The following is a 14606-nucleotide window of genomic DNA, read 5'->3' on the forward strand; positions in this document are numbered from 1 at the left end:
GGTAGTTGGTTCCCTGCTACCCACACGGGAGACCTGGATGGAGTTCTGCGTTCCCTCCTGCCTCTGGTCTGGCCCTGCCCTGTCTGTTATAAGCATTTAGGGAGTGAACCAGCATATGGGAGATCCCCCCCCACCTTCAGGTAAATGAAAGTGGGGGTTGGGGGGAGCCAACTCAGAAGTATTTAGAACTCCGACCAGTTGCGATTTGGTTGTTGGGGTATGTATAAAACAAGACATGGACAGCAAAATATAGGAAGAAGACAGATTTGGTAGAATGGGGTAAAACACTAAAGGTAAGACTGGGCCGGCGCCGCTGCTCACTAGGCTAATCCTCCGCCTTGCGGCACCGGCACACCGGATTCTAGTCCCGGTTGTTACTCTGTTAACTTTTGATTCTGTTCACCATATAGGTGCACAATAAATGGTGTTTTGGGTTGAAAGAATGGAAAAAAAATCAAAATCAGAAGTGTTGTTTTTTTTTAAAAGATTTTATTTATTTGAAAGACAGAGTTACAGAAAGAGGTAGAGACAGAGAGAGAGGTCTTCCATCCGCTGGTTCACTCACCAGATGGCTGCAATGGCCGGAGCTGTGCTGATCCAAAGCCAGGAGCCAGGAGCTTCCTCCGGGTCTCCCATGTGGGTGCAGGGGCCCAAGGACTTGGGCCATCCTCCACTGCCCTCCCAGGCCATAGCAGAGAGCTGGATCAGAAGAGGAGCAGCTGGGACTAGAACTGGCGCCCATATGGGATGCCGGCGCCTCAGGCCAGGGCATTAACCCGCTGCGCCCCAGTGTTGGCCCCAGAAGTGTTGATTTTCATTCAGAGAAGCTGGATGGGTTTAAGTGAGGCTCAAAAATTCATTTTTCTGGCATCTTTGCAATGAAAAACTGGATATAGATTTAGTTCTACTGTATAGCTCCCATAAACTCAACAGATAAATGTCCATGTGTATCTTGAGAATACAAACCAGAAACACTCATGTCAAATTCTTCTTTATATTAGATATAACTGAAATTAAATTATTGACCTTTGAATATTTATAAGCCCAGAAATATCAAGACATTTATTCTAAAAGATATAACCTATTTTCACAGTACTGTTGTTCAAAAATGGACTATTGGGCTAGCATTGTGTCTTAGTGGGTTAAGCTGCCGCATGTGACACCAGCATCCCTTATGGACGCCGATTCAAGTCCTGGCTGTTCCACTTATGATCCCTGCTAATGTACCTGGGAAAGCAGCAAAGAATAGTTCAAGTACTTGGGCCCCTAACACCCACGTGGGAGACCTGGATGGTTCCAGGCTTCTGGCTTGGGCCTGGCCCAGCCCTGGCGGATGCAGCCATTTGGGGAAGATGGATGGAAGATCTTTCTCTCAGTAATTCTGCCTTTGAAGTCAATGAGTAAACCTTTAACAACAACAAAAAGACTATTATCTCCACATTTCATTTTTAACAAGTGACTATTAGAATGCTGTATTACAGGCATTCCCAATTGGTGAATGCAGACTCCCAGGAACCAGAGTTACCGTGAAGATTAAAGAATACCAAAGATCAGGCCAAGCTACCTTCCCCATCTGCTACAGTAGCCACTGACTAGATGTAGCCCCTGAACACTTGAACTGTAGCTGGTCTGAATGTCCCCGGGCTGTCCTGTAACATGCGCTGGATTCTTACATGACAAAAAGGGGCCAACTCTGTGGCTCAGTGGGCTGAGCTAATGCCTACAATCCTAGCATCCCATATGAGCCCTGGTTCGAGTCCCAACTATTCCACTTCTGTTTCAACTCCCAGCCAGTGTACCACAAAAGGCATAACAAGTTGGCCCAAATAACTGAGCTGCTTCCACCCACAGGGGAGATCAGGATGGAGCTCCTGGCTCCTGGCTCCTGGCTCCTGCTTGGCCAAGCCCCAGCTGTTGCGGTCATATAGGGAGTAAACCAATGGATGGGGGAAAAAAAAACTCTCTCCCCTCTCTAACTTAGCCTTTCAAATAAATAACATTTTTTTTTAAAGTAAAGGATCTTGTTAATCATTTTACATTGATTATGTTGAAACAATAAATTGATGTATTAAATATATTAAAATTAATTTCATATGGCTTGCCTTATCTGGGACACTACTGTACAGACTGAAAAACTTACAAAACATGTTACCATTTTCACAAGTTTTTCAGGATACCAGTGAGGCTATTCCATTCACCTGTTTTGCTGAATTGATTGTTTTCTAAAAGGAAAACATCAATGAGAAAATGTTTTTGGTGTCAAAACATTTATATTCCGTTCTTGGGAACTGCTACTTTACAGGTGATGGGTTCACTGGCAAGTGGGACTGAAGGTGGAGCACGCACTGCAGGCCAGCCAGTGAACGTGCAGGGCACTTCATGCTGCCTCTTGCAAAGAGGTTTTGCGAAAAATGTTCAACTGTAGGTTAAAGGAAAGGAGAAAATGGTCTCCAAAAAAGCAAGTCTCCAGGGGTTCTAAACTGAGAGGGGGGCTTTAGGAATGGAGAGTAAGACAAGTCTCTTTGGAAAAAAAAACTCTAATAGCAGTTTCCAGTAGAGAGTGCCTAGCTTATGGAGCCCTGTTAGGTTCTCTATAATTAAGGATTCTTAGTTCAAGGACATGTAATTAAGGGCTGGGCAGTGGTTAAGACTGCCACTTGGGATGTCCGCATTCCACATCAAGTGCCAGTCCTAGCTCTGCTTGTGATCCAGGCTCCTCCTACTGCACCCTAGGAAGGGAGCAGATGATGGCTTGAGTACTTGCGTCCCTGCTGACCACATGGCAGACTTGGCTTTGGCTTGGCCAAAACTTGGCTGTTGGGGGTATTTAGGGAGTGAAGCAACAGAGGGAAGATCTTTCTATGTCTGTCTCTGTCCTTGTCTCTCTCTGCTTTTCAAATAAAATAACAAAATTTCAACAAGGTTATAATATAACAAATTCTGTCTCACATAATCATCCATCTGGAGTAAATTAAGGACACATTTTTCCTCTAATTCATCAGGGGTTGTCATACTTTTAATCTAAGGAACGTGGTAGGACTTACTGCCAATCCAGACAAAGGTACTCAAGAGTAACTGAAAAATACACATTAAATGGTTTCTGCTAGCCTTTATTTGAGAAAATTTACACAAAAATCCCCGATCCAACACTTATAAGTCAAGCTGTATAAATCCCACATGCCTCTTTCCATTAAACAAATAGAAAAATGGCTTTATGACAGGGGTTCATGACAATGGTATAACAAAATTGAACTACATCATTCTCATTTATGTTTCACAGACCATTTTGAAAATTATGCTGAGTGATGGAGGAAAGCAGGTAACATCCCTGTCTTTGAAGCCGATTTGCTCTTGGACTAGCCTTTTGCCAAAAGCAAATACTTTTTACTTTCAAGATAACGTCAAGCTATAATATCAACTTTTAAATAAAAAGCACTATGTCTGAGTTGGTAGTTTTGGCATGAGTAAAAGGAAGGGATGTGAAAGGATTTCCACAAAACTTAAAAGAGTCACACTTAGGGACAAAAACATCACACTCTTCTCCTACCTTCTCGGACATTCTGTCAGAGCAGAAGACCATAACCAACAGTGGCTTTCACTACTCATTAAAAAAGGGAAAGGCACCTATCAGAAATAAGTGAGACTGTCTTGTTAAGCTAATGGAACAGAATGGAATTTCACATTTAAAAGTCGAAGGATGGATCTTAACCCATACATGTGTTTTTCTTTTCCCTACTGGGATGCAGGCTCTGTCGTGTAGTATATGTAGTAAGATAGACTTTCTCAGTATCTGCTGCCTCTATGGCAAGGCATCCACTGCCAAGCTCTGCAGCAGTACTGAATCATTCTTAACAGCAGATGGCAATGTTGCACAAGCTGCAGAGAACCACTTTTATGCCGCATAAGAGGAACATACGAAGGAAGAAAAAAAGGCTTCTGGGTTTGTACTAGCTGGAACATTAACAGGATAAATAGCCTGAGATTTTTAACAGCTCACTCCCTGTTCTACCTTTGTACTTTATCCTGATCAACACAACATGTTCTCTGATAACTCCAATTTTCTTCATCTCCGCAGCAAACTACATGGCCTAAATCCTTTCATTCTTGCCCCTGTAATTAGACAAGGCCTGTAACAGCAGTGTTAAAAAGTGATTGTGGGGCGGGCATTTGGTGCAGTGGTTAGGTTGTCCCTTGGGAAGCCCGCATCCCATATCAGAGTGCTTGGTTTGAGTCCAGGCTACTCTGTTACCCATCCAGCTTTCTGCTGGTGTGAACCCCGGGGAGGCAGCAAATGATGGCTCAAGAAGTTGGGTTCCTAACACCCACATGGGAGACCTGGGGTGAGTTCTGGGATCCTGCCCAGCCCTGGTTGTTGCAGGAATTTGGGCAGTGAACCCATGAATGGAAGGGCTCTCTCCATCTGTCTCATCAAATAAGATGAAAATAAACAAAAAATTAAAATGAAAAAAGAAATTACAGAAAGAACAGACTCCTACCTACCTTGCTGGGAGCTATAGGAAAGATTCCAAGTGGCATTTTTCTGAGCTGTTTATGAACATGCTCATTTGTTTTCCTTTATTTACATCACCATTGGCCTTTGGGCACCTCATACCCCCACAATGACTCTTGGCTTTCCTAACATGTATTTTCAAGTGTTTACTCTCTTCATGACCTTCCTAGATGTCTAGTCTACACCTCATATGTCTTAACTCTTTAGGAAGAACACACAGGACAGGAATTGGTGACTGGCCATGTAAAGAGTTAATAAATTTTACTTCTTTTTCCATGGTAGAAATTATACTAAAAACCAAAACAACTACATACCTGATACAGGACATATATATATATATATATATATATCCAGGATATATGAGGAACTCTCAAAACTCAATGATGTAAAAAGAACAAATGATCTAATTAGAAATGGGACAAATATTTTTCAATGAAGAGGATATATGGGTTGCAAAAAAGCACTTGAAAAGATGTTCAGCATCATTAGCCAGTAGGAAAATGCAAGTCAAAACCATGAGAAGACATGAAGACATCGTTTACACAAGCCTATCCAAAAGTTAAAAAAAAAAAAAAAAAAAAGGAAGACTACTAAATGCTAGTGATGATGGTGGACAAAGTGGATCAGTCACTCATTGCATAAAATGATGTTACAACCACTCTGGAAAAAGAGCAGGACAGTTTTCTTATCAAAATAAATGTGTGCTTATCATACAACCTAGCCATTGCCCTTATGGGCATTTTTCCCAGAGAAATGAAAATTATAAAAGGCTGTGCATCAGTGTTCACAGGAACTTTATTAATAAGGGCCAAAACCTGAAAACAATCCATGTCTACAGTGGGTTAAAGTTAAACAAACCACGGTCCATTCACACCAGGGAACATTACTCAGCAAAAAAAGGGAACAAGTTACTGAGACATGGAACAACTCAGATGGATTTTTAGAGAATGTGCTGGGTCAAAGAAAAATCAATCTCAAAAGGATACATTCTGTATGATTTCATTTGTCTGAGAGATGGAGAACAGATGGTAGCCAGAGGCTGGGTCAGGGAGGGAGGTGGCTGCGGCTACAAAGGGGAGGCACAAGGGAACCGTGTGATGGAACTGTTTATCGCAATGTTGGTCACATGAACCGACATGTGTGATAAAGCTGCATAGGACTAAACACACACACACACACGAAAAAAGCTCAAGCAGCTGAACACAAATATTTTAATTGTCTGAAATGAAATTTCCTTTCAGAGTTATCTACAGGTCAAAGCTCTCTTTTATGAGGTGTCACATCCATGTCCCTTTGGAGAGACATAAAATTACGAACGGATATCATGAGAAGCCACGTAAACATTTCAGCTAAGGGCCATAAGAAAGGGAAGGGTATTTTTGCAAAGAAACCTGAGGGGACAATGAGAATGAAACAGGTTTCATGTGGTCATACAAATCTTCATAAAAGAACTGGTGTGGGAGCCCAAGCTGGTGAGTGAGTGGGAAAGGGAAAGAAAATGGTTCGAACAGATCACACGAGGAAACCCAGTGCAAATGCTGGCTTTGGCATCATCTAGGTAACCCCTATTTTTTGTCTTAGGTGACTCTAAGAATAGTCCTATTGTTGCAAAATGAGTCCAAATCCTACCAAGTTAAAAAGAAGTCCCTCATTGACTTGTAGGTTGTAGGTGGTACTCCGACGTGCCTTGGTGGTGCTGGCGGTAGGATGCCTTAGGCCAGGCACGTCCCAGCGATGTTCTGCTGGCTGAGATCCAAGGTGGGAGGAGACTGCACCTCATTATTCAATCAACTTCTTGGCCTTGAAGAAGCGACGCAGATAGAAGACCTGCCAGGTGGCTAGTCCGATGAGGCAGAACATCGAAAAGATGCTGAAGTACAAGACCCGAGTGTTTGTTGACTCTACAGAAAACAAAAGCATTGTGAATGTGAAGGGCTAGTTGCCTGGGCTGCTTCAGCAATTAGGGGAAGAGACAATGAACTTCACCCAGTTCCCAGGCCTAACAGTAGGAGTTCAGAGAATTTAAAAACAAAACAAAAAAAAAACAAAGAACAAACAAAAAACTTCAGGGGTACCCATTTTGGTGCTTGGGAATAGAGTGCCTGGCGAGTCCTGGCTACTCCACTTCCTGCTTATGTGTGTGCAAGCCAGGATTCAGTAGGTGATGGCTCAAGTACGTGTGTCCCTCCTGCCCATGCAGGAGCCTTGGGCTGAGTTCCAGGTTCGGGCTTTGTATTGGCCCAGCCCTGGCTGCTGCGGGTATTTGGGGAATGAGCCAGCGGACAGAAGATCTCTATCTGTGTGTCTCTGCCTTTCAAATACAATGAAAATAAAGTATAAAAATTTAAAAACATTTATTAAAAACGAAGTTAAGGGGACAGCACTGTGGCACAGCAGGTTAAGCTGCCACTTGCAATGCGTCCACTATCAGAGTATTGGTTTGGGTCCCAGATGCTCTGCTTTTTTTTTTCTTTTTTCTTTTTTAAAGATTTATTCATTTATTTGAAAGGCAGAGTTACAGAGAGGCAGAGGCAGAGAGAGAGAGAGAGAGAGACAGACAGACAGACAGACAGAAAAGTCTTCCATCCACTGGTTCACTCCCCAGATGGCCACAATGGCCAAAGCTGGGTGAATCTGAAGTCAGGAGCCAGGAGCTTCTTCTGGGTCTCTCTCATGGGTGCAGGGGCCCAGCACTTGGGCCATTTTCCACTGCTTTCCCAGGCCATAGCACAGAGCTGGATCAGAAGTGGAGCAGTCAGGACTCGACCCAGTGCCCATATAGGATGCCAGCACTGCAGGTGGCAGTTTTACCCGCTATGCCACAGTGCTGGCCCCAGTATATTAATCTTTTGAAAAATGAAAAGTTCACTATCCCATATATGTTAGAGATTGCAAAGATTAGTGCTATCAATTTGAAATGCTCTAAACTGAAGATAAGGTCAAGTGTGTATCATGGTAGAAATTTCTATTCTGAAAATCTACCAAGGCTCCTTTCCCTTTAGCAGCTATATCATCAAAGCAAAAACACTTTTCTTTCCACACATCTCACTTTTGTGAAATGGGCAAAGGGTGCACTGGAATTTGAAGTCTGGGGAAGCCCGGGCCTGTGTGGCTTATTGGCAAACAAGACCTGCCCCTCCTCACCGTTGGTGTCCCGCATCTCCTCCTCTCGCTTCTTCATGTAAGCGAAGTCATTAACGATGGATTCGGAAAGGTCTTCTAGCCGCCGCAGCTCCACCTCCAGCGGCTTCAGCTTCTCAACTTTTGCAATCTGGAAAACAAAGAAATGAGAAACTCAATCCCTGGAAAAACCCTCTGGCCAGCACAGGCAGCACAGGAGTCTTTTTAAAGCTTTGCCAGATTTAACTTGTCTGTGTCGCTAATTCCAACATACACTAAAATTTGGTTGTCCTTTTTGCCCTACAAACTATTTCCATGTGAGCTTTTTTCCACTGTAATTTTCATTAAAGCCTCTTGAGAAGTACTGTAGCAGGCTGGAAAGTAAGCTGCACTACGTTCTGAAGATTTTCTTTCTTTTTCTTTTTTTTTTTTTTTGACAGGCAGAGTGGACAGTGGGAGAGAGAGAGAGACAGAGAGAAAGGTCTTCCTTTTGCCGTTGGTTCACTCTCCAATGGCCGCTGTGGCCGGCGCGCTGCGGCCAGCGCACCACACTGATCTGTAGCCAGGAGCCAGGTGCTTCTCCCGGTCTCCCATGTGGGTGCAGGGCCCAAGCACTTGGGCCATCCTCCACTGAACTCCCGGGCCACAGCAGAGAGCTGGACAGGAAGAGGAGCAACCGGGACAGAATCCGGCGCCCCGACTGGGACTAGAACCTGGAGTGCCGGCGCCGCAGGCGGAGGATTAGCCTAGTGAGCTGTGGCACAGGCCTACACTTAAAATTTTGTCCTTTGTTTTTACTTCTCCAAATGACGCAGTCAGCTATCAAAAGAAGACTCCACGGATTTCCTTATATGCTAAAGAATGACAGGTGCAAGAGAAATCAACTGTCTTCCTTTCGTTGATCTTGACCAACAGTTTCTATTAACTAGAGACGCACATCACACTTGCGAGGATTTCATTATTCTGGTGTTCAGTATCACTCTTAGACCATGACTGCTTTAAGATGGGCTAAACCACCAGAGCCTTCCAAATCTCCAAACATCTACATATTCATGCTCTTTTTCACACATAAGGAATTCTTAAATAATTCTCTTTCTGCAACTGCCCCGTCTCCCTATGTACACTACTATGTCTTCACAACTCTACACTTCTCTTCAATTCACCATTCCTTTTCTTCCTCTCTGGTGAATAGCAACAGTAACAAAGGATAAACAGGAAGACTGGAAGGGGGATTTTCATGTTCTCTTTGCTTATGCATACTCTTGGCTAAATGTGTGAAAGCAAGATAAGTTATTCAAAATAAAACTAGGGGCCAGCGCTGTGGCGCAGCAGGTAAAGCCACTGCCTGCAGTGCTGGCATCCCATTTGGGCGCCAGTTTGAGTCTTGGCTGCTTCACTTCTGATCCAGCTCTCTTCTGTGGCCTGGAAAAGCAGTAGAAGGTGGCCCAAGTCCTTGGGCCCCTGCATCCATGTGGGAGACCCGGAGGAAGCTCCTGGCTTTGGATCATCACAGCTCTGGCCACTGCAGCCAACTGGGGAGTGAACCTGCAGATGGAAGACCTCTCTCCCTCTCTCTCTTTCTGCCTCTGCCTCTCTAAATAAATAAATAAAAACTAGAGACTGCTATTAAAATAGGGATATAAAAATTAAGTGTATATTTAAAGTACATAAAAATTGGTGATAGATTTGTGACGGTACTCCTGGATTTTCGTTCACCATGTGTATATTTTCTTACATTTCTAAAATGTTGGCAGGAGCTAATGGTGTGACTGGCAGTTACAAAACAGTTTATCTGGGGCTGGCACTGTGTGTAGCAGGTAAAGCCTCTACCTGCGGTGCTGGTATCCATATGGGCACCAGTTCCGGTCCTGGCTGCTCCACTTCTGATCCAGCTCCTGCTAATGTGCCTGGGAAGGCAGCAGAAGATGGCCCAAGTGCTTGGACTCCTGCACCCATGTGGGAGACCCGGAAGAAGCTCCTGGCTCCTGGCTTTGGATTGGCCCAGCTCTGGCCATTGCAGCCATTTAGGTAGTAAACCAGTGGATGGAAGACCTTGCTCTCTCTCTGTCTCTTTCCTCTCTCTCTATAACTCTGCCTTTCAAATAAATAAGTAAACCTTAAAAAAAATTTTATTTGGATATAAGATTTAATCAGGGGCTAACACATCCAGCTGACTTTCCCCGCTGAGTGCCCTGCACTTTGCTGTTAACTCGGACTGTATCTGTTAACTGATTTCAGAGCTGCAGAACAAATAGATTCCCCAGGGAAAAAGAATACCAGAGACACATAACAAGCTGAACTGTGGTCTCTTTAACGTCTTCCCTCCTGCTCTCAACTTCCCCTCCTAAGCTTCCTGAATGAGAGAGTATACAGGCAACGGCAGGAAACTTCTAAGAGGCAAATGACTTAAGACTCCCTACACAGAGGCTTGCAAAAGGCACTGGAAGTGAAACTCTGGCTGAGCCTCTGTCAGCTCAAAGTAATATTAAAAAAAAAAATTACTTTGAAGACTCTAACTGCCCCTGCCCTGCCATGGCAGGGGTGTTACACAACAGCCCAAGGGTCTAAAGTGCCAAAAGATGGTGGGATCTAACCCATCCCCAATCCTTTTTCAGTATTCTTTTAATTGCACAAGCAACACATAAGTATGTTCTGCTCAAAAGTTGTACTACTCAGATAAAAACCCAAAGCCCAGGGGCTGGCACTGTGTAGTGGGGTAAACCATGGCCTACAAATACGAGAGTCGAGTTCCAAGATCAGGTTGCCTTTATGGTCAGGATCTGGTGAGGGCTTCTTCTGGATCCCTGGAGCTGCTGTGAGCGTATCCGAGCTCCAGGTCAAGTCCTTGCTGCTCTGCTTCTGATCCAGCTCCCTGCTAATGCACCTGGGAGAGCAGTGGGTGATGGCTCAAGTTCTTGGCCCCCCCACCCACCCATTTGGGAGATCTGGATGGGGTTCCAGACTCCTGATTTCGGCCTGGTCTAGCCCCAGCCATTTGGGGAGTGAACCAGCAGATGGAGGATATCTCATTCACTCTCTCTCCCTCCATTTCTGTACTCTGCCTTTCAAATAAGTGGCGCTCACATGGGATGCTGGTATGGGAGGCGGCAGCTTAACCTGCTGTGCCTCAATACCGGGTCCTTTTTCATTTAATGAGCTCTTTCCACAAAGACCAGTGCCTGGGATTCATTTCATTCTTCCTAACAACACTGCACAAGGCTAGGATTCCAGATCATTTACTTCCGTAATCACTAACTCCTCAGTCCCCCTCCCCCCTTAAAAAAAAAATCACACTTTTTCTCCTGTCTGCTGGTTCACTCCCCAGACTGAAGCCAGGAGACAGGAGTTTCTTCCAGGTCTCCCACATGGGTGCAGGGGCCCAAGGACTTGGACCATTTTCCGCTGCTTTCCCAGGCCATTAGGGAGCTGAATCAAAAGTGGAACAGCCGGGACTCGAACTGGCACCCATATGGGATGCAGACACTGCAGGCAGCAGCTTAAGCAGCTATGCTACAGTTCCGACCCCTAATCCTTTTTCTTATGCAGATGCTAGTCTAGGCTCTATACACAACCATCGTTCCAATTCTTATCTTTCAAGTAGATTTTATCTCAATAAAATCTGCTGAATTCAAGTTGATTTTATCTCAATAAAATCTGCTGAATTCAAGTCGATTTTATCTCAATAAAATCTGCTGAATTCAAGTCGATTTTATCTCAATAAAATCTGCTGAATTCAAGTCGATTTTATCTCAATAAAATCTGCTGAATTCCACCCTTCATTCAGGAAATTATTAGTGGGATAAAAAAATCTCTTGAGATACCTTTCAGACTTTCACTAGTGAGATGTAGATCTCATTTCCAAAAAAAAAAAAAAAACCTTTGCCTAATAACTACCTTTAATTCTGATATTAATAACTACCTTTAATTCTGATATTAATTTAAAATCTATAAGACTTAAAAAAATAGTCCCAAGAGATGAAAACAATATTGAAAATCAGCTTGCCATTCAACCACGCAATATACCACGATACTCAATGGGGAATAACAATCGTGACTACTACATTTCATCTAAACCTAGGAATTAAAATAATACTTGAAGGGACTCAAGGAACACCACCCGCTGAGCAGGCTCTGAGTGACTGAGGAATGAACTGGTATGGAGAAAGAGAATTCTCTGTTCTCACAGCAGCTCCTACAATCCAGAAGAGGCCGTCACCAGAACCCGGCTGTGATGGCGACGCGAGCTTGGAACTGGACCCCCTATCTGAGAGAAATTAATTCCTGTTATCTAATTAAAAAAGAAAAGTTGTGTTAGGTGTTGCGGGGGGTGGGGGAGGAGGTAATTTTGTGCAGAAAACAAATGGTCGAGGGGAGGCAGAGGAGGGACCCATAACTGCAGAACCGCTTGGTTATAAAAGGAAACTGCCACAACGAGTCCAAAACTGACAATGCATCAAGAAGACACAGAGGACAGTGACTGACACGTGAGGATGGAGGGGGAGAAGGGCACGTGGGCACCATGCATATGGAGAACTCGGGGCCAAGCAGCGTCCAGGAAGAACTCAGAGTTGGTCAGACTGCACGACCGTATCGTTCCCAACAAATGTGGACGGCTTTTGTTTCATTAAAAAAAAAAAAATTAAGACTCTAAGTTTTTTTTTTGTTGTTTTTTTGTTTTTTTGAGCATTTATATCTGCAAGGCACCAGAATAGGTCAGGCTAAGTTCGTCTGGTGGAGAGGCTCCCGTATAAAGCGATGACCATAAGGTAAGGCACATGTATTACCCTTCACCACAAAGATACACATTAAAGGCAGGAATGCAGGCAAGGAGTGAGAGACTAAGCCTCGCTGGAGGGTAACAGAAAGCGTCACAAGAAGTGGGCAAGGTGTCTCCTAGGGCAGCAGGACTGCAGGAGGTGGTGGAGAAGGACATGCAAGGCTGACTGGTTCCAACCCAAAACAAGGAGGGAGGAAGGGGCAGGCCGTGCGCAGTACGGACAGCAGTGGGCAGGGATGCCAGCAGCTAGTGCAGAGGGTGTGTATGCTTACGCACACAGAGGGAGATGGAAGATAAACAAATGAACACATAAAAGGGTCCAAATCAGGCTGAAGGGAAACTGGGGAGAGGACAGAAAAGGTAGTAGAATACGACCCAGACCTATTAGCCTCTGCTCAGAATATGGTGCTTTGCATCATAATCCCATTTAATCCTTATAACCAAATAGCGTGTATGTTATTAACACGAAGTTTTCTGGATGAGAAAATAAGGCTTGGAGATAATTTAACAACTTGCCCAAAGTCTCATAGCTTGCTGGAACTAGAACTGGAATCCAGTCTGAGTGTACACTTCTGTGGCTACGACAAAAAGATGAAGAAAACCAGATAACTACAGCAAGATTTTCCTTAATCAGAGGTAAGCGAACAAGCTATGTTAGGCCACGAGGAACTGGCTAAGTTGTCTAGTTTGTCAGACCAATAAACTTCGTAGACTTTCCATTGCTATTACTACAACTTTTGGAGGCAACAGAGTAAAATCTTAAAATAAAGTGAAGATCCGGCCGGCACTGCAGCTCACTGGGCTAATCCTCTGCCTGTGGCGCCAGCACCCTGGGTTCTAGTCCTGGTTGCTCCTCTTCCAGTCCAGCTCTCTGCTGTGGCCCGGGAGGGCAGTGGAGGATGGCCCAAGTGCTTGGGCCCTGCACCAGCACGGGAGACCAGAAGGAAGCACCTGGCTCCTGGCTTTGGATTGGCGCAGTGCACCACTATGTCATTTGGGGGGTGAACCAACAGAAGGAAGACCTTTCTCTCACTGTCAGGGGCCCAAGGACTTGGGCCATCTTCCGCTGCTTTCCCAGGCCATAGCAGAGAGCTGTCCAAAAAAAAAAAAAAAAAAAAGCAAAGATCCTTGGGGCTGGCGCTGTGGCACAGTGGGTTAACACCCTGGCTTGAGGAGCTGGCATCCCATATGAGTGCTGGTTCAAGACCCGGCTGCTCCATTTCCAATCCAGCTCTCTGCAGCGGTCTGGGAAAGCAGTAGAAGATGGCCCAAGTCCTTGGGCCCCTGCACTCATGTGGGAGACCCAGAAGATGCTCCTGGCTCCTGGCTTTGGATTGGTGCAGCGCCGGCTGTTGTGACCAGCACCTTTCTCTCTCTGCCTCTCTGTAACTCTGCCTTTCAAATAAATAAATCTTTTTTTTTTTTTTTTTGGACAGGCAGAGTGGACAGTCAGAGAGAGAGACAGAGAGAAAGGTCTTCCTTTTGCCGTTGGTTCAGCCTCCAATAGCTGCCGCGGCCAGCACGCTGCGGCCGGTGCATCGCGCTGATCTGAAGGCAGGAGCCAGGTGCTTCTCCTGGTCTCCCATGCGGGGGCAGGGCCCAAGCACTTGGGCCATCCTCCACTGCACTCCCTGGCCACAGCAGAGAGCTGGCCTGGAAGAGGGGCAACCGGGACAGAATCCGGCGCCCCGACCGGGACTAGAACCTGGTGTGCCGGCGCTGCAAGGCGGAGGATTAGCCTATTGAGCCACAGCGCCAGCCTCAAATAAATAAATCTTTAAAAATAAAAAAAAAAAAAAAGGATCCTTTCCACTGGCTATCCTTTCCACAAGCATCCAATGGCTATCAGAATCAAGACTTCCTACCACAAAACAAAAAGCTAACAAGAACACTTTGGTATCAAAATTCCTACAGGCCATCCCTGTCCTCTAAACAACTGATTTAGTGCTCAAAGTATCTGTTAAAAGAGGTAAATTACACACAGATTATGAAGAATGACCAGAATTTGTCTAGCTTATTACTGCATAGCATGAGGTGTGCTTTGCCAACAGTTTGAGGAATGAGTACCACAGGCTCTCCACTAGGGGGCGCCATGCCCCCAATATGTTACAGGCAGCTGTTAAATAACAAAGGATGTTTGAGCTACAAGGCCTTCATTTTACAATGAGCCCCTCCTTTTACAAATGAGGAAACTAAAGA

The 14606-nt window shown here is 44.9% G+C and overlaps 1 protein-coding gene across 2 annotated transcripts in view; it reads right to left on the bottom strand.

The window, feature by feature from the left end:
• Nucleotides 1–3094: 3094 nt before the first annotated feature.
• The window catches only part of TMED10 (transmembrane p24 trafficking protein 10), a 44737-nt gene continuing 33225 nt past the window's right edge, over nt 3095–14606 (bottom strand). Inside the window, exons 4-5 of one of the 2 annotated variants that reach the window (XM_008271895.4) lie at nt 7655–7781; nt 3095–6411 (exon numbers count right to left, since the gene is read on the bottom strand). In XM_008271895.4, the coding sequence (XP_008270117.1) occupies nt 6290–6411; nt 7655–7781 (249 nt within the window). In that variant the 3' untranslated portion in view covers nt 3095–6289. The remainder of the gene's footprint in view (nt 6412–7654; nt 7782–14606) is intronic. The other variant, NM_001082408.1, reaches the window with a different exon arrangement.

This window comes from Oryctolagus cuniculus, chromosome 20 (genome assembly GCF_964237555.1).
Source record: "Oryctolagus cuniculus chromosome 20, mOryCun1.1, whole genome shotgun sequence".
Classification (NCBI taxonomy): domain Eukaryota; kingdom Metazoa; phylum Chordata; class Mammalia; order Lagomorpha; family Leporidae; genus Oryctolagus; species Oryctolagus cuniculus.